General features: G+C 48.0%; 2 protein-coding genes across 2 annotated transcripts; one reads left to right on the top strand and one right to left on the bottom strand.

Annotated features, from left to right (window-relative positions):
• The first annotated feature begins 30 nt into the window (after positions 1–30).
• On the top strand, positions 31–6766 carry EBNA1BP2 (EBNA1 binding protein 2). The gene is made up of 9 exons (XM_060004377.1): positions 31–235; positions 319–402; positions 606–775; positions 1375–1498; positions 2571–2660; positions 4300–4375; positions 4609–4702; positions 6274–6436; positions 6575–6766. Exons 1-9 carry the CDS (start codon positions 170–172, stop codon positions 6623–6625), a joined length of 918 nt encoding a protein of 305 aa, XP_059860360.1. The 5' UTR covers positions 31–169; the 3' UTR covers positions 6626–6766.
• Positions 6767–10306: 3540 nt separating this feature from the next.
• On the bottom strand, positions 10307–18801 carry CFAP144 (cilia and flagella associated protein 144). The gene is made up of 4 exons (XM_060004364.1): positions 18669–18801; positions 15861–15920; positions 13767–13870; positions 10307–10417 (listed from the first exon to the last, which is right to left on the bottom strand). Exons 1-4 carry the CDS (start codon positions 18799–18801, stop codon positions 10307–10309), a joined length of 408 nt encoding a protein of 135 aa, XP_059860347.1.
• Positions 18802–19736: the final 935 nt, after the last annotated feature.

Raw genomic sequence — 19736 nt, 5'->3', positions numbered from 1 at the left:
CTCTGGGGGCTGTTGGGAGCTGGTGGTGTTCGAGTCCACGTGGAGCAGCGGGCGGGAGGGCAGGGGGCTGAAAGCGGGCGGCGGCGGCGACGAGGGGAGCCCTTTTCCAGGCGCGGGGGCCTCGGGCTCCTTCGCTTCCTCCGGCAGGTGTGGACGTGCGTGCTGCGAGATGGACACTCCCCCGCTCTCAGATTCGGACTCGGATTCTGACGACCCCCTTGTCACAGACAGAGAGGTAGGTGTCATCCGAGCTCGTGGGGCTGCGCGCAGGAGAGGGGTCCTCACTCCCCGGTACTGACCGCCGATCGTGCCCTGTAGTTGCAGGAGGCGTTTTCCCGAGGGCTTCTGAAGCCAGGCCTCAACGTGGTGCTAGAGGGGCCGAAGAAGGCCGTGAACGACGTGGTGAGCTCGGGCGCCCGGTTGGAGGGTGCTGGACTTGGGATGCGCGCGAGGCACCGTTGTGCTCGGGAGGCTGCGTTCTAGTCCCAGGAAAGACACAACCTGCGTATTGCCAAGAGGGTCAACTACCTGTCGGGGTCTTGGGGGTTAGCTCTTCTTCCACTGGCCTGTTACTGTCTTGCGAGCTTAGTGTCTGAATTTCCTAGAATGGCCTGAAGCAGTGTTTGGCTGAATTCAAGCGGGATCTGGAATGGGTTGAAAGGCTTGATGTGACCCTGGGTCCGGTACCGGCAATCCGTGGACCGCAGGCAACATCTCAGAACAAGGATCAGAAAGCTGTTGATCCAGAAGATGACTTTCAGCGTGAGATGAGCTTGTATGTGTGTTTTCAAATGTGGCAGAGGTTGTGGGTTCTTGTGCTGGAGAGGGGGAAGCCGTGGGCCCGTACTCCTCAGAGGTGTCGTAGGCCGGGGTGTAGGGAGGAAGTCTTCTTTGGACTGAAGAGCTAGGAGATTCTCCCTGGTTGAGAGAAGAGACCCTTTGTCCAGCAATCAGAATTTAAAGTACAGTTTATTTTCAAATACCCAGTTTTAAAGTTTGTGTGTGTGTGCAGTTAATTATTAGAACAAAAATTTGCTTATGGAAGAGGTCCTTATATGGGCTTTTCTTAGTGACCACATAAGAATGTATAATTGGCATTTGTTTGTAAGTTAATGGGCACTTCTAAAGTGGTCATTCTCTTAAACTACTAATTTATTTTTAGCAATACTCCCCACTCCTTTTAAAAAGAGTGTACATCTCAATTTCTCCCATTAAGTTAATGAGGTTTTATGACTGTTTTTGTTTGTGTGTGTGTTCTTGCTGGTGGAGGTCAGATGTTGAGAGTCCTGACCTTGGCTGCCTCATGAGAGCAGTGAAAAGGATGTAAGGCCTCTCTCCCTTAGCTTATTTTACACTTTTGTCCTACATCCTCAGCTACAGTCAGGCCCAGGCAGCAGTGCTTGCAGTATTGCCCCGCCTCCATCAGCTCAAAGTCCCTACCAAGCGGCCCACGGATTATTTTGCAGAGATGGCCAAGTCTGATCAGCAGATGCAGAAGGTGAGAAACAGAAATGGTTTTCTCTGGATAGCTGAGGCGTTGTACTTAAGTGTATTCAACTGGCTTATCTCCTTTAACATTTACACATAGGCATAAGCCCACTGATAGGGAATGGGTTGTCAGTGGACAATTATTATCTCAGTTATCTACATCAGATTCGTGCCAATCACCACCAGTTGGATAAATGTAAGGGTGACATTTTCCTAATTTAAACAGTTAAGGGGAGGAAAGTACTGTAAGAAGTGTGGTCCCTGAAGTAAAGATGGCCTTTATGCATTTCCTAACTGGCTTGGTCATGGCATGATGCGTGGAAAAGACAATAGTTCTTTCCTGCCAATGCCTGGGGGCAGCACTATAACTGGTAGACAGTTACCTTTCTCTGGGCCTCAGTTTTCCTCTTCTGTAAAATGAAGGATTAATATATGGCTCAGATTTGATATAATTTAGAGTTAGGTAGAATTTGCCCTCATTCAACTTTGGGAGGCAGAGAATTACCAACATCTAATCCAAGATATACCTAAATAATTCCCTTGGGTCTCAAGCTGGGTTTTCTTTTCTCAGTGTACTCAGGGAAGCTAATCTAGAGACGAGCCCAGACCCATCTCTGCACATTCAAACTGACAACTGCTCATCCTTTAACTGAAATGTGTATGTTTAATGCATGCTGCTAGGTACCTGATATCTGTTTGAGCTTTTATTGTGTATGTGGTGTATTGGAGAAGGGGGCCGAAGCTGCACATTCTGCCGACAGTAGGGACGGAGAGAAGTTAGTCTTCTCTCCTGGTACCATGCCATTTTGCGTAATGGATCAAACAGCACACTGGGAGGAGGGAGGTCGCTTTGACATTCTGGTTGCAAGGCTGAGACTTTTGGTGTCTTGGACAAAGTGGTCAGCCTTTGGGACTTATTGTCCTTGTGTGTAGAACGCAGGGCTTGGAGTAGCTGATTCACAAGGTCCCTTTGAGCCCCATAGTTTGCAGAGCTGGAAATAACTGCTCCCTGCTGCAGTGCATCCTAAGCAGCAGTCATCCCAATTTCCAATAACATAAGCTGATAATATTTTGTGTTTTAGATTCGACAGAAGCTGCAGGCTAAACAGGTCGCCATGGAGAGGTCGGAAAAGGCTAAGCAGCTGCGAGCACTTAGGAAATACGGAAAGAAGGTGGGAAGGAAAAGGAGCGGGGTTGGGATGGGGCCGAGTGTGTTTGTCAGTAGATTGCTTGGTCTGAATTGGTTCCGTGCCGCGTGTGTGTTCCATCGTGTGTTTACTGTTTCACAGTGGCATGGGTGCTAGTGTCCGTGAGCACAATCCCTCCTGGACACCTGTGTGTAGCCAGAGGTAGTGTGGTCACTACCGGCAAGTCATGCGCCTCTCTGGGCTGCAGTTTGCACACCTGTACATCAGAGAACTGGGTCCAGATCAATGGTTTCCCAACCTGACCTCACAGCACAGTCAACTGGGGAAACTTCAGAACAGATTTCTAGGCTTCGGGAACTCTGGGAATCTGTATGTTTTCATCCCTTGCCCCTAAAACTTCTGAGATGTCTCCAATACACATCCTGGTTTGAGAATCACTGGCCTAGATGATTATAAAGTCCTTGAAGGAATCAATCATATTATTGATTGTTATCCAGTCAGAAAAAATGGCACCAGTATGTTTGAACTGTGACTGAGTTCCGATGTAAAGCCAGAAGGCATATACCATGAATCTTTCCTTGATTTCCTTATTTATTTTATGGTTACCTAAGAAGGAAGATGACAGGAACTAAACTTAGGGTTGTGGGAAGAAATGACTGAAGAGGATCAGCATGGGTGTTAAGACCTTGTTAACGTTTTGGACGTAAACACTTGTGATCTGGGTGCTGAGCTGCCGTCCACAGTTGCAGTTATTTCCCTGATGGATCCTCAGCAGGGTATGAGCAGATTAGCATCCTGGGCTCTGCACAAGGCCAGCTGTGGATCTATTGGATGGATGTGGTTGGTGGTTGAGATCAACTCAAAGACTTGGGCAATTGGTTTAACATAACTTAAATTATCAAAGGAAAGAATAACTTAGTCAGGTCCATTAGCCCCTTGTTTCTAATGTGAGGAAACCTCGGGGCTGTGTTTCTCAGTGGGGGACAGTTCTGCTTACCAGGGAACATTTGGCAATGCTGGAGACATTTTTGGTCATCGCGTCCTGGTGGGGAGCGTCCTGTTGGCAGCTAGAGGGCAGGGAGGCTGCTGAACACCCTGCGGTGCCCAGGGCAGGCCGTGCCCCCCCCACACACAGTGATCCTGCCGCAGCTGTCATGGTGTTGAGATGGAGGAGTGCTGCCTTAGAGTTTAATCATCTCTTTTTGTCCTTAAAGCTTTTTTTCTTTGTTTTTCAGGGAGATTGTTTTCTCTGTTGGTACTTTCATGCCTAGCAACAGTAGGTTAGATATTTAATCTGCCCAAATATAATTAGTGGGAGAATTAGATGTAGACATAAACATGATTTGTGCAGTTTTGTAGGCAGGTTGTGTCACGGGGTAAGGGTGCAGACTGCCTGGGTGTGAATCTCAGCTCCGCACTTTCTCATGTGCGACTCAGTCAAGTTGTGTAACCTCTCTGTGCTTCAGTTTCGGGGTTATAAGAATTTCTACTTCACTGGGTGGTTGAGATGAGAAATAGAGACTAGACTCAGAGCTTTAGTGTAGTTGTGGCACACAGTCAGTGTTCAGCGGTGGTGGTAATGTCACAGCGTGGTTACTGAGAGAATGTAGACACTTGTAGTGCCGGCTTGGAGTGGGTTTAACAGTCCTGTGTCCACGTCCAGGTGCAAACAGAGGTTCTTCAGAAGCGGCAGCGGGAGAAAGCACACATGATGAGTGCCATTAAGAAATATCAGAAAGGTGAGTATATTCTCTCCTAAGGCTGCAGAGGAGCAGGGGTCCCTGCTAATTCTAACAAACACATAGTGCTCTAGAGGCTTGATTGATTTGGAACTATTGGACCTAAGGTTTGGGAATGGTGTGGGGAGCAAGATGGGCCTCGTAATACCAATTCCATAAGTAACACCCTTCTTTCGAAGCTTAATCTTTTCTTAAAATGGATGGCGCTGACCAAAGTACTTCTTCACTCCCAGGCTTCTCTGATAAACTGGACTTCCTCGAGGGGGATCAGAAGCCTGTCGCACGGAGCACGAAAGAAGGAGCCAAAGGCCAGCAGATGAAGAAGGGGTATGGGTGCCGGCTTCTGTTTTGGTGGTGGCGCATGCAGGGCCACAGTTCACGGTGTGACCTCAGTGCAGAGAGTGTGGCCACAGCTACAGGCCGGGTGATGGGCCCGTCCAGCCACATCGGTCTTTGAAGTTTAAAATGAGGCGATTTCAGGATTTGGCACATTTTGAGTGAACACTCAGTAGAAGTGGATTCCTCATGTGTGATGGTTAAGTGTACAGACCTAAGGTTCCCATCTGGACTCTGCCACTCATTAGGAGGGTGGCTTTGAGCAGGTTACTTCACCTTTCTAAATGTTAATTTCCTTATCTATGAAAATGAGAAAATTGTAAGTGCCTCTTAATATTAGGAAGATTGAAAGGGATAATGTTGGATATTATTATTGGTTCTTTTCGTTTACCTTTGTGCATTTCTGGACACCCGTCCTGGGGGAAATGGTCATTTCTGTATAATACAGTACATGCTGTGATAGAGGCATTAGATATAGTAGTCTGGAAGCACATTTTAGAAATATGTGACGTGGTCCAGGGGTCAGGGTCAGGTGATGACTTCCTGCAGGAGGGTCCACCTGAGCTTAGTCTGAGGCATGAGTAGGAAGGAATTAACCAGGAGAACGGGAGAGACATGGGGTTTCGGGAAGAAAGAAGAACGCTAATGAGCAGAAGCATAGAGATGAGAGCAGCCAGCATTTGGTATCATAGGGACACAGTGTGGGCAAGGAGTGGCGCAGTGTAGCTGGGGGGACCTGGGCCGAGTACAGGGCAGTGTTTCTTGGCCTTGTGAGGAGCCTGGGCTGTATCCAGCAGTCAGTGGGGAGCCGCTGATGGGCTTTATTCAAAATAGCGAGCAGGTCATGTTCATATTTTAAATATTTCAGTGTTGCTCGTGTAAGTGAGGGAGGCGGGGACTGTTACAGAAGTCCAGAGAACAAGATAATGACATAGAAGTGTTAACGGGGGTAGAGAAGAGAAAACGGGTTGAAGAAATATTCAAGAGGTTAAATTAGCAGGTCTCAGTAACTGAGCTGGGTGTAGAAAATGAAAGAAGGAAGAATCAAGGCCCACTCCAGGTTCATAGTGTGGGTGGCTGAGTAGATGGTAGGACCACCAGCCTCAAGTTAGGACATAGATACAGGAGCTGAAACCAGTCTAGAAGGGAGGTGACGTGTGACTTTGGATATGGTGAACTGAGATTCCTGTGGGACGACCAGTTTTAAAATGTATGACACCTGAATGTTAACTGCATTTAATATACTTGAGAGGAATTGAAACAACTGAGGATGATTTAGCAAGATTTACTGTAAGTAGAAAGGTTTCTGAAGATAAGTGGTAAAAGCCACACGATATATCTGGGTCTTTTCCTGATTCTTCCTTTGTTTTCCTGCTTTGGTGGTTAAGATTGTAAAGAGATGAGCTTGCCTGGGGAGTTTGTAGAGTAGAAATGTAGGGCCAAGGATGAGATTCTAGGTACAGTAGTACCTGTACAGATAGGAAACTGAGGGTATTGTTGGGTCATTACATTCATCAGGATTTGCAGTGCTGAGGGTAACGTGTAAGACCGCTTTTTTCCAGGCCCAGTGCCAAGCGACGCTATAAAAACCAGAGGTTTGGTTATGGTGGGAAGAAGAAAGGCTCCAAGTGGAACACTCGTGAGAGCTATGATGATGTATCGGGCTTCCGGGCCAAGATAGCTCATGGCAAGGGCCTCAAGAGGCCTGGAAAGAAAGGATCAAATGTAAGTGAGCCGGGGGCGCAGGTGAGGGGCCAGAGCAGCTTCCTCTCCCACCCCGCCCCTCCCCTTCCCTTTCTTTCCTGACCCTGGGGCGGAAGGCCAACTGCTGTGTGAATACACGTGGTGTTTCCTTTTCTGCAGAAGAGACCCGGAAAACGGACAAGAGAGAAAATGAAGAGCAGAACACGCTAGATAAGCAGCATCTTTGCATACAAAGACCAAGAAAACGGGTGGAGACTTGGGATTTCACAATGCAATTGGATCCCTTCTGTTGGTTTCCTTTTGTAAAAATTCTTTCAATAAACTAAAGAAAAATTTTCAGAGAAATATATATTCTTGGTTAAAAACTCAGGACTAAAAGATTTAGAAGTTACTTTTTACATATTAAATAATGCTGCCATTTATTGATAATAAATAAATGAGCCCTGTTGAAGTTAAAAGCATGGACTCTGGGGCCAGACTGCTCGGTTTGACACCTGGCCCTGCTGCATACTTGCTGCTTGACCTTGGGCAAGTTAATTTTTCTGTGCTTTGTCATCTCCATGTAGACATGATAATAGTATCTACCAAAGAGGGTTCCTTTCAGCATTGAGTTAATATGTGTAAAATGCTTAGGACACTGCCTGCCGTATGAGAGTGTATACCTGCATAGGCTTATTTTGCTGGGTGGGGTGGCTCTCCCTAATGTCTGCTGAGCCATGGTGGTGCATGTTTGAAGCTTCTCCACTGCTGGCTGGGAGCTGGGCACAGGTTGGATGTGGTGGGTGGGCCATGTTTGGGCTTTCCTGTATCTTGAAAGGTGGGAAAGGAAGACAGCTTCCCTGCCCTCCTCTCTCTATTCCAGTTCAGAAGCCATACTTTAAGGAGGCTACAGATATCTGAGAACTCTATATGCTTAGGCAGAAAAAACAACTGATTTTCACATTGTTTCCTTGTAGCATCATTGGGACCTAAAAAAGGATCTCTCTGGTTTCCTATGATATTGAGTTTCTAGAACAAAAAGAAGGAATTTAGTTTTTGTAAACTAATTTCAATGAGCAAAATTCCAAGCAAACAAGTCATGTTCTCAGAAGACCACCATGTTTAACCCTGACCTATTTTGACAGTCTGTACAATGGCAGTGAATGGGGTAACGTATAGTAATTTCAATAAGGAGCCTCAGCTCAGAGACTTTGAATTATATGTGGAACATATTGAGAGCTTTAAGAAAGGTGAACACAGATTGCCAGAGTTCACACTAGTAGGAACAAAAGTAAATTACTGATTTGAGTACTTCTAAAGGTTTTGAAAACAATGTACCTTCTTTCCTTTTTTTTTTTCTTTATAGCAAATGGAATCACTTTCCTTAATTTCAGAGGTATACTTTATAGAACTCAGCATTAGCCCTCATACTGCTTTAAAATGCAATTCCATGCATTGAAAGGTAAGTAGGAGCTAGCAGTTCCCACTACCGAGTCCAGGCTGTTCTTGCTTTGCTTTGTTCCAATATACGTGGACTTCAGCTATCAAGGTGCAGTTATAGCAGCTGTGTTCCTCGACAGGACTGTTCATGTTTCAGTTACCAAAGTATTATTAACCAAGTAATTGCAGAAAGTAGAAACTTGCTGCTGGCTCTTCAGTTCATAAACCACTGCATAGAAGAAACATAATGAATAGTGGCCAAATACCACTGCTTTTGAAGTATGTGGGTGATTGGCCACTGCACACCTGTTATTTAGTTCATGCACAGGTGGCAAGGAGTGCAGTTGTGTTGTCTCATCTCCAGCGATAAACCCACGTGGCGTTTTACAAAAGTAAGTCATTGAAAGAGGGAATTGAGCAACAGATGAAAGTGCAGCAAAGAAATGAAAAGTGGTAAGGTTGGAAGTAAAATGGAATAGAATGCAAATGGAGTTATAGGAGAGACAGGTGATGAGGGAATGGAGACAAGGCTGCTGTTGTAGAGACTAGATAGAGATGCAGCGAGAGAAATAGTGAATGTGAACTTAACAGAATGAGGAAAATGATGGAAAGGATGATGATGTCCCAGAGGAAGTGACACTGGCAGAAAACTTCCCATTAAAGGGACTCTTGGAGATATTTTGTGGCATTGAAAGTACAAATGATAAAATGTTGGAGGTGAATCTGATAGGGATAGAGTAGGATAATTTGTTTAGAAATCCCACTAGGGGATTAAAGACAGGGAATTTTAAAGGCATTCAGGGGACTGTTGTAAGCTAATGACCACTCAAGAAAATCCAGTAATCTAGCAATGATCAACACTACCTTAAAGGAAGACCAGGTGCATCCGAATGCCAGGCACACTCAAGCCACAAACCCTGATAGTTAAAACACTGCCACCCCCCCAGCACCTTGATGTGTTCACCCACCCGGAAGCTCTCCAAACCCTGCAGTCTAGGGGTCTTTGGAGGTTTCACTATGTGGGCGTGATTGATGAAATCATGGGCCATTGGTGATTAATTCAATCTTGAGCTCCTCCTCCCTCCCCAGAGGTTGGGTGGTGGGGCTGAAAGTTGCAAGTTTCTAACCAAGGCTTGGTCTTCCTGGGGAGCAGCCCCATGCTGAAGCTGTCTAGAGGCTGCTAAGAGTCACCTCATTAGAACAAAAGACCCTCCTACCACCCCTATCCTTTAGGAAATTACAAAGGATTTAGGAGCTCTGCGTCAGGAACCAGGAAAAGACCAAATCTCTTTCTGTGATATCACAGGTCACCCTTTGGTCATTGACCATGGATTCCTTAGAGCAAAAAGTTTGTAACAGTTACGAGATACTGGCCCCCTTCTAGATTCCCATGTAGTCACTAATAATTGGTCTAGTCCAGCCTTGTATGAAAATGGCTGTCAGGGTGAGGCCACTCAGCATTGGAGCTTCCATTCAGTCTTGGCACGATACAAAAGCAGGAGTGACCGCAGCAATATATGGCTTCACCCTTCAAGGCATAAGTCAGGAAGAGCCAGATGGAAGAGATACAGAGAGCAAGGGATTTGGGGGCAGGGTGGGGGGCAGTGCACAGAGCGTCCATGCCCTCCCTGGGCGAGTGACTCTCCCAGCACCTCCGTGTGTTCACCTGCCTGGACGTTCCCCGGTTCTTGTTTCCCAGGACCTTCAAATGGTATCATGTGTGTATGTGCGGGGGGGTCTTTTCTTTAGAGCTGTTTCATTTTTTCAGAAAGGAGCCCTCTAGCTTCAAAGCCGGGGTAAAAATGCAGCATGTGCGAGTGAGAGGTTCAACCTCCTTTTCACAGATGGTCACTGTCTTCAGCCTTACACCTCACCCTGACCCCACGTCTTACTTAGTGTCCCTGAGCCCTGGGCTTTGCCCATTTCTCCAAGAGTAAACCTCCAACGTGGGAGCCGTTACACACCTGGTGCTGGGGTGTGTGGAGGAGACTCCCTGCAGACCCCCTCCCAGTGGCCATTTCAGTTCCCTCCCACACACCCCACTCTTTCCAGAGTCCTGACCTCCCTCCAGAGTTCTGGGGGGCGGAGCTCTGTGCTCAGAGGTGTCCCGCTCGCATTTTGTGGTCTCCTCCACCCTCTTCCATCAGCTTTCCGTCTTTTAAACATGGCTTCAGACTTCTGGGCTGCTAAGGTTTCTCTCTCATTTTCTCTGTTGTGGGTTCATACCTTTTAAAAACTCCATTTATTACTGGGGTCTGGAAGGCAGAGGAGATATCGTAGGCCTTTAGTTTGCCATCTTTAACTGGAATTCTCCCCCTAGTTTATTAAATTAAGGATATGAACCAGAAGGGAGAAATGTGAGACTCAGGACAGTAAAAGGCAGACCTAGGCTTTAAAGTGCCTTTTTTTTTTTAACCTGGGAAGCACACACTCTGGGCATTAACGACAGTGATTGACAGCACTGCGGGAACACTACTTGTGGTGACCATCTTCTCCCAAGCTCCACATTTTAGCCTTGTATAGAGTGATGTCTTTGTAGACCCTGAAGTGGTTCAGCCTGCGGTCATCGCGTTGTGGGTTGACCTAGAGAAGGGAATGCAGACATCAGAAAGAAGCCAGTGGGGAAGGAGGAAGACCTGGACTTGAATCAGGCCTCAGTCTCCTGATGTGCAGCCTCTGGTGCTTTTCCTTGCTAAACCCTGTTTGTGAAATAAAGACAACATTTCCACCAAAAGACTTGCAGGGTTGCATGAGAATCTCAACTGTGCAGAGTTGCTGCACTGCCCTTTCCCGCTGCCTACGGTGGAGGCCTGTGGACTCTTCCCCCCACTGGCATGGACGCTCCATGAGGGGAGGTGCTGCATCTGTATCCCAGCACCTGGAACAGTACCCAGCACACACAGGGGACTCAAGACATATTTGCTGAATGAAAGATTGGATGTTGTTGAAGTAGTTACACAGAGAACTGAGTAAGAGTGAGCCCTGGGACACACAAATCTCACGGAAGCTACACTGTGCCCTTAACTAAAAGGTTATACTTTCATCAAATGTTACCAGGAGACCAGAGGCTGAGCGATACTCACTGAGTGTGGCTTCCCCAGAGTCCCAGTACTGGGGTTGGAGTTCTCTGCCTGTGCGGGGCGAGGTGCCGCTGGGGGCAGGAGCCCTGTGTTAAGTTGGGGCTGATCAAACCTCTTCCGCCCCCAAACACATCATTCTGAAAGCTTAATTACCTTGTATGGTTGCATGACCCCTGGATCTAACTTTTCTGGGTACGCTTTCTTACTTTGCCACCAGTGCCATCTGATGGCATTGTCCCCAGGTTTAAAATGAACAGGTGTGGTGTATTTCCAGACCCTCTGAAACCCCACAGTGACTAGTGATCTGGGGGCCCTCGCAGGGCAGGGCTGGCCAAGCCAGTCTCATTTCTCCTTCCTGTCATGGCTGGTTGGGCCTGCCCTGAGATGTGCTGGGCAGAGATGCAACACTTCTACCCATACATTTTGTACCCATGGGAGCCAGGCCTTTTCTCTTTAAGAAAATGAAGAGTAATGAGTTAAATGACTTGTGCTTTGTGATAGTTTTCTACATTGCTTAGTTATCTAACTTGGAGGATTTTTTCTTCACTCCGCCTTCCTTCGTTCACAGGCCCCCTCTCCATTCCCTTATTCACTGTAAATTATGTGGCCCCGCCTCCCATCCTCCTCCTTTACCCTTTGAGCGTTTATCTCTTCCCCAGCTGCCCAACAGCGCCTCTCCCTCTGGACTCAGTTCTTGGGTAAGAGGTGAGGGCTCCTGCTGGAAGCCTCTCCCTGTCTTGCACGGTCTCCTCCCTCCAACGCGATGCCCCATATCTGAAGAGGGGCTGTTACAAATGAGCAGTTATTTGCGCTCTTCACTGGTAAAACCTGGCTCACTGAGCTGTTTATTCCAATCTCCATCCAATCTCCAATCTCCATGCAGCCCCTGGTCCCTGCGCAGGACCAGGGGCTGCAGAGCCATGCCGAGACTGGAGTTGTATAAATGGGCGAGAAAGGGCTTCCCTGGTGGCGCAGTGGTTGAGTCCGCCTGCCGACGCAGGGGACATGGGTTCATGCCCCGGTCTGGGAGGATCCCACATGCCGTGGAGCGGCTGGGCCCGTGAACCATAGCCGCTGAGCCTGCGCGTCCGGAGCCTGTGCTCCGCAACGGGAAAGGCCACAACAGTGAGAGGCCCGCAAACCACAAAAAAATAAAAAATAAATGGGTGAGAAAGACAGGTGCCTGTAGAAATATGAGGACTACAGGGTGTGGGGAGTTCTTGGGAAGGGAGCACACTAGAAAATTATTCACCAGATAAAGACAACAGGGATTAAGCCACCAGGCCAGGAGAAGCACCGAGTTGGTCCTCAGTTGGGCCCCATGCCGTCTTGTCTATTCTTCCCCCTCAGCATCACAGTAGCCCGCATTTACTGAGCACATGCTGTGTGCTAGGTACCATTTTAAGCAGTTTATATATGTCTCAGTTCATCCACACAACAAACCTTCAAGTGTTGACACTATTATCCCCATGTTAAGGCAGATGAATGGAAGTTAAGAGAGGAGAAGTTCACAGAGCTAGAGAACATTGGAGCTGGGATTTGAACGCAGGCTGTCTGGCTCCAGGATCACCAGGTTACATTGATGCACTGATACTGAGCTGCAGCTCTCCAGGTGCTCAAGAAGCCCAGGGGGAGTGGGGGACAGAAGTGTCTTAATGGGCTTTAGGGAAGAGGTGACTCCTGGATTTCATGTAGGGTGAGTGGGACTTCTCAAGGAGTGAGGGCTGGGGGCCAGGAGGCATCGGCAGGGCAGCAAATATAAAGACAGGGTGTGGAGGTCTTCGTGCCTTTGAGGTAATGAAGGAAATTCTGACACAGCCGAGGAACAGTGTCTCCAGCCTCACATCTTCCACAAAAGAAACAGATGGGCTCATAGCCAAATCTTAACAACAACAACAGTAATAACAACTTGGGGGAAATACAGAGCAAAGTTAGGTGTTTCGTAACTCTGATTTTTGAAGTTTTCCTACGTAAGGTACAAAACCCAGAAGTCAAAATGGAAACAATTGGCACATTTGACTACTTAAAAATTAAAACCTTCTGTATGAGGAAAGACATAATCAGAGTTGAACGACAAGTGTAGCAGGAAGCTCTTCAAGTTGTCTATTCAAAACCCTGCATTTGGGCTTCCCTGGTGGCGCAGTGGTTGAGAGTCCGCCCGCCGATGCAGGGGTCACGGGTTCATGCCCCGGTCCGGGAGGATCCCACATGCCGCGGAGCGGCTGGGCCCGTGAGCCATGGCTGCGTCTGGAGCCTGTGCTCCGCGACGGGAGAGGCCACAACGGTGAGAGGCCCGCGTACTGCAAAAAAACGAAAACAAAACCCTGCATTTCTTCCTCAGGAACAGAAGCCCTATATCATTTAGGGAGATCACGTGCTAAAGACTGCGTTGGCCAGGCTCCTTGCACCTAGGATTGATTGCTCCAATCAACGAGGCAAATATGTTACGGGCATTTGCATTTTCCAGAGAAGGGGACAGAATTTAGAGATGTAGGTGATATGCCCGAGACCACTCTACTAACACCTGGGAGAGCAAACTCAGGCCATCTGTCATCAGCAAAAGCTTTGCTTAATCCACACTTACCAGCATTCACTACATGCCACGCACTGTTCTAAGCACCTTACAAACACCACCCCATTTAAGCCTCGGAGCAATCTTATGAGATAAGTGCTGTAATATCTCCACTGTACTAGGAGGAAACTTAGTCACAAAAGAGCTTAGTCCCTTACCAGGGTCACATAGCTAGTACGTGGTAGTAAGAGGTCAAAGCCCAGGCAGTCAGCTCCATACTCTGTTCTCTGAGCCACCACTGGATTACCTCTGACCTTCCAAGTGAAGGAGACACACTTACCAATGGCTCTGAGTCCCATCCAATCTCTTGACTTTCAGTCTGTGCCTCGGGGTATTTCCTCCTTGGTCCCTGGGCAGCATGGTGGATAAGATTTAGGAACCTGGCTGGGAGACGAGGCATGAGTTATGAAGGCGTCAGGCTTTGGGACCAAACGAGAGATCCTGTGCCCTTGACTCTGACACATCCTTTCTTAGAGGCAGAGCATCGGCCTCAGAAGCTTGCCTAGGCCTCGCGACACAGGTATCTGGTTCCTCCACTCATCTCTCAACAAACATCTGTTGAGCACAAACTCTGTGCCAGGCACTGTTTGGGCCCTGGAGGTAGAGCAGAGTGAGATAGACATGGTCCCTGGTCTCCTGGAGAGGTAGCCTAGGTGAGGGAACAGGGGACACAATATACACCTATAAAAACAAACCCAGTGGTGGCAGACAGTGATGCAAACTCTGAAGAAGGGAGTTGGCAAAGGGGCATGTCGGGGCAGGGCTGGCTACTCAGTAGGAAGGCTCGCAGGAGCCAGCCCTGAGAGAGGCAGAGGAAAAGCACGCCACAGGCAACAAGAACAAATGTCCTGGGGCATGAGCGAGTTTGGGCGATGTAGCTGCAGCAGAGAGAGTGAGGAGCTGGGCTGTACCAGGTGAGGTCAGATCCTTCTGGATTGAAATCAGCATGGCTGTCAACACCAGGTATATCTGCAACTCCACAGCTTAAGGACTTAGACACATTTCATTTGCAATCTACCCTATCCAGTCTCAATTTGAGAGAGGCAGTCTGACAAGGGAAAGAAGCTGGCTTGGTAGTTGGGCATTCGTGGCCCTTCCACTACTAGCTTGACAGGTGGTTTAATTCTCTGGGCCTCACTTTGTTCATCCGCAAAATGGGAGGAAAATATCTACCTCAGCAAGATGTCTGAGAAGTAAGTGAAGGACTGTGAATACAGGACCTGGCCTCGGGCCGAGCTTATCCTGAATACAAGGCAGCTAGTAATGAACTCCTGCCCGGTGTTTGAGCCCCTCACCACCTGTTATTTCCCTTACTGCTGCAAGTCCCCAGCTCCTATCCTTCATTCTAGCCAGGCTGATGTCTCCGCTGCAGATAACAACCTTCCTTTCTTGGATTGTTCTCTATTAGTCTATTTACTTGTCTGTCTCTGTGATGCTATGAGATCCTCACTCCTCCTTCCCACCCCTCACTTCCCACCCTGTCCTTCTACAAAAATCACACATCTTTCCTCTATCAAACTCCACTCTAAGAAGGTAGAGGGGAAGGAGGAGAGCTTGCCAGAAGGATTAGGCTTCCCATCAAGTATCTCTCTTCCCGCATTCCCAAACGTGGCCCCCACTCACCCGTACTTCCCAGCCATGCCAAACTCCTCACAGTCCGTGGGCCATGCTGTTATCTCATTTCTGTGCTTTTCCATATACCTGGAATGTCCTTCCACATTCTTCTCACCCTGACATACTCCACCTCACCCTCTTATCCCCTCCTCCAAGAAGACTTCCCAGAACTCCACTGCCTGAGATGGGCACCTGTTTTCTATGCTGCTGCCATCCCAATCTTGTTCTCTGTTTACCTGTGTATTTACTAGTCTGTCTCCTTGACTATGGTATGAGATCCCCAGCCCCATCCTAGTGACTATCACCTGGTAATAATGAAAATAATAACATGTCCTGATCACCAGTGTACCAGATACTGTTCTAAGCACTTGGGTTATTTTGTTTAGTCTTCACAATGCCCTTAACAGATAGGCTCAGAGGGGTTAAAAAACTTGCTTGAAGTCACACAGTTAACGAGTGGCAGAACCAGGATTTAAACTCAGTAGGACTCCAGAACCTGTGCCTGTAACAGCTAAGTATTGGATGGATGAATGACCGTAACGTCAGGGCCATTAGGAACATGTTTTTGGCTTGACAGTTAATAAACTGGCTGTTTATTTGAATGTGTCAGTCTCTTGTGAGCTTTGTCAGTATGAGCCCCGTTTTCAGACGATCAAACAGAGGACTGAGGCCTGCCCCCAAAAACCACTGCCCTGAGAGACTCCCAGCCGGCTGCCTCTCCATGCTCTATCTCAACGGTATTCTCAGACCCCAGACTCACCATCTGCAGGTTCCTCCAGGTTATCATGCCAAGACATGGGCTTTCTGGCGATTGTGTGAACTAGAGAAAAACAGCATCGCAGATTCAAGTTAAAAAACGATCTTCCTGGCCTCTCTGAGACCCACCCTAGGCCAGACACCCAGTCAGCACTTTCTGAGTGTCTGTCATGTGTCAGGTATTGTGCTGGGCACTAGGGCATTAAGACCTTCGGGGACCTCACAATCTGAGAGGCACTGTGCTGTATGGTGGCCACCAGCCACATGCAGTGACTTGAATTTGAATAATTTAAATTTAATACAATTGAAAATTCATTCCTCAGTCCCATCAGCTGTATTTCAAATGATCAACAGCCACATGTGGCTACTGGCTACCATTTAGGGCAGCACAGATAGAGAACATTCTCATCATCACAGAATGTTCTCTGGGACAGACTGGTCTATGGGGATGCAGACATATGAGGCAGCCAGAGATAGTGATATATACCCAGCAGCCCATGCGATAACAGAGGTGTAGGATCCACGGACATCTATTCAGCCCGTAATTACTGGTGCACTGGAGATAGGGCTGCAAACAAGAAAGAGGAGGTCCCCGTACTCCCTGGGCTTCCACTCTATTTGTGGTGATACTCAATAAACAGATATATAATATCAAGCAAATATAAATGGGATGCACAATATAAAGCAGGTTACATGGGTAAACCCATGTTGATGGTGGGGTGTAGTGTGGGTGAAATGTCTCTAAGGACATACCTTAGAGCAGAGTCCTGAATAAATCTGCTGTGTGAGGATAGGTGGGAGGGATCCAAGAGTGAGGTTGGTGAGTTAGAGAATTAACTCTAACTCGAGAGAAACATCGAGAGGCAGAGTAACTCTAGTGGAAGGAGCTAGGAGGAGAGTAGTAGTCGATGAGCAGAGGCCAGAAGGAACCAGTGATCTCCAAGTGTTTTATCTCAAACGCCTACCAGTAAAAAAACTTCCGCATATGAATATTTATATAGTCTCTATGCACTATTGTCATATGTTGACAAAGCATCATTTCTTTCTTTATACATAAGTGTAAACATAGATACAAATTCTAATATTTCCTCACTTAATCCCAATGGATCATATTAATCATGTGTCCAAGGACCATGAGCCGGGAGCCCAAGCGCTTTTCCTAGGAAGCCTGGATGCCGCTTGAAGGGATTATTTAAATTGTTGAAATAGACCAAGTTTAAACAGAATTGGACGTTAAGTGGTTTTCTTGGAATTAGTAGCTGGCGGCTCCAGAGGAAAACCAGGTTAGTTATAAGCTACATGAAGACGTACATTTTCTGTACTCTCACCCCGCCCCCCGCAAAGGTAAGTGTGTGAGAAGGTGGGTATAGCTGTCGTCATCACTTCACTGTGTATACGTATATGTATATCTAAACATCACGTGGTACACCTTAACTCTATGCAAATTCTATTTTTAGAAATGGCATTACATTTTCTTTACAAAGCTGAGCTGCAGTGGACTACAGTTAATCAGGCCCAGGACTGGGGGAGAAGTTTGGAAAGAAGGAACAATATTTATGAAACTGAAGATGATTTAGGAAATCCATGCATCTAAATATGGTGGGATAGAAAGGCTGTGGCTGGTGCAGACCAGGCACTAACATTTTTATTAAAGGAACAGTGTGCGGGTTGGGAGGGAGTCAGGATGAAGCTGGGTGGGCAGCAGAGCTAGGTCCACGGGGGCCTTAGGTACGGATCAGGTTAAACCTTAGCTCAGAATCTGTGGGACCACTGAGGATTTTACAGAGGGACTGGATGATCAAATCCCCTCTAGCACAGCTTTCGCCAGCAGTGGTGTAGGGGAGGTTTGGAGAGCTGGGCCTGGAGGGAAAGAGAGAGTTAAGAGCCCATCAGACCAATGCAGGCAGGACTGACGAGGGCCTGGGAGTGAGGATGGAGAGAGAGCGGAGACAAATGAGGTGAGGCAGAGAGACCTCGCCATGCGTGATGGTGTTTCCCACTGAGGCGGGAACATGGGAACCATCATGTGAGAGAAAGGATAAGGAACAAACAGGACAGTGCCTACTCAGCTGTGTGGAGGGAGGGAGAGAGAGACTGAGGATGACTCCCAAGCTTCTAACTTGGGAGAGAGAAGGGCTGTGGTGCCTTTGGCTAAAACCAAACATTCTGGAGTAACTGCAGGTGGGGGAGGGGTGCGGGACGAGCCTGGTTTTCTGAACCAGTGCGTCTGAGGTGCCTAAGGGATGTCCCGGGGAAGGGAGCCGGGAGGTGGATGGGGACGTGGGTCTGGGGCTCCATTTGAGACTCGGTAGCATTTAGGGAGAGCTGATGTTACAGGACCAGATGAAACCGGCCCAGGAATGTGCAAAGTGAGGAGTGGGGGTGCGGCCATTTTATCAGGGGGCACGTTGGACCCTGAGTCTGCTCCCCTTGAACTTTCTGAAGGTCTTAAGACAATGTTAGAAGACGGAAAGAAATCCTTTAATAACAGCAAACCAAAACACATGCAAAAGAAAACATAAAACCTGCAAAATATTTCAAAAGCAATTTATAAAAAGCCTTTCAAATTTTTTACAATAAAATGTTATTTAATCAGGACCTGGATGCATTTTAATGTATCTAATACTTTCGATGTGATGGGGGGTGAGACCCCTCTCCAACCCCAAAGTCATAGTTCCTGAAGGCTATGAAGGGACGAGAGGTCACAGGAGGCGTCTCCTACTGTGCTCCACCCAGCACCCCTCCCGCACCTCTGCCGGCTCCTTCCTGGGGGCGCCCCCTTTCCCTTCCTCCATCCCGCAGCTCCCCTCACCCTTGCGGAGTGGATTCACATGATACTGCGTGTGGAGTTTCTGGGTTCGTAACTCTTTGAGGTACAATTCCCGCAGGATCTGGTTCTGGTGGACCTCATCTGCGATCACCTTCTCCTTCTGGTGTCCAGCCATGGCCTTGGCTCTGTTGTGTCTGGTCAGTACCTAACCCCTCTCACCGCCCTTTGGACGCTCACCGGCTGCCAGGTCTCCAGGCAACAGAGTCCCAAGCCGTCTCCAGGCAACAGAGTCCCAAGCCGTCTCCAGGCAACACATGCTCACCCTCCTCCCTTGGACCTCATTCCTGCCCGTCCACCCCCCTCCTCCCCAAATCTTATAACGCGCGGCCCGCCCCTTTGGCTGCTCAGCTCACCTTCCCAGCTTCTCAGGACCTAGTCTGGTTACAGAATCGCGGCTGGACACCGCCAGAAAACGACTGGCCGTGAAGTGATAGACCCGAGAGGTAACGAGCTTAGGACTGGACCTCACCTTGGCCAGTCATTTCCTAAAAAAGATTTTGGAAGTAGTCAGAAACCTCTCCACTTGTGTTTTGTTTGTTTGTTTTCTGTTTTTGTTTTGGAGGCGCTGTGGCATGTGGGATCTTAGTTGCACAACCAGGGATTGAACCTGTGCCCCCTGCATTGGAAGCTGGAGTCTTAACCACTGGACCGCCAGGGAAGTCCCATCCTCTCTCACTATAAAGCAGATGCCCAGAACTGAGACCCTCTATGTCTGTCTCACAAACAGTGGAGGTTTCCTATCTGAGAAGACATTCTGGCCCATACCAGCCATGTGATAATATAGACAGAATAACCCTAAAAGTACCTTAGGGACTTTACAGTTTATTTATTTAAATTTTTTAAATTGTGGTAAACACACATAAAATTTACCTTCTGAACTTTTTTTTTTTTTTTTCGGTATGCGGGCCTCTCACTGTTGTGGCCTCTCCCGTTGCAGAGCACAGGCTCCGGACGTGCAGGCTCAGCGGCCATGGCTCACGGGCCTAGCCACTCCACAGCATGTGGGATCTTCCCAGACCAGGGCACGAACCCGTGTCCCCTGCATCGGCA

Source organism: Delphinus delphis, chromosome 1 (assembly GCF_949987515.2).
Source record: "Delphinus delphis chromosome 1, mDelDel1.2, whole genome shotgun sequence".
Taxonomy (NCBI): Eukaryota; Metazoa; Chordata; class Mammalia; order Artiodactyla; family Delphinidae; genus Delphinus; species Delphinus delphis.
The sequence above is the reverse complement of the archived record's forward strand: the minus strand, read 5'-3'. Positions and strand labels throughout refer to the sequence as shown.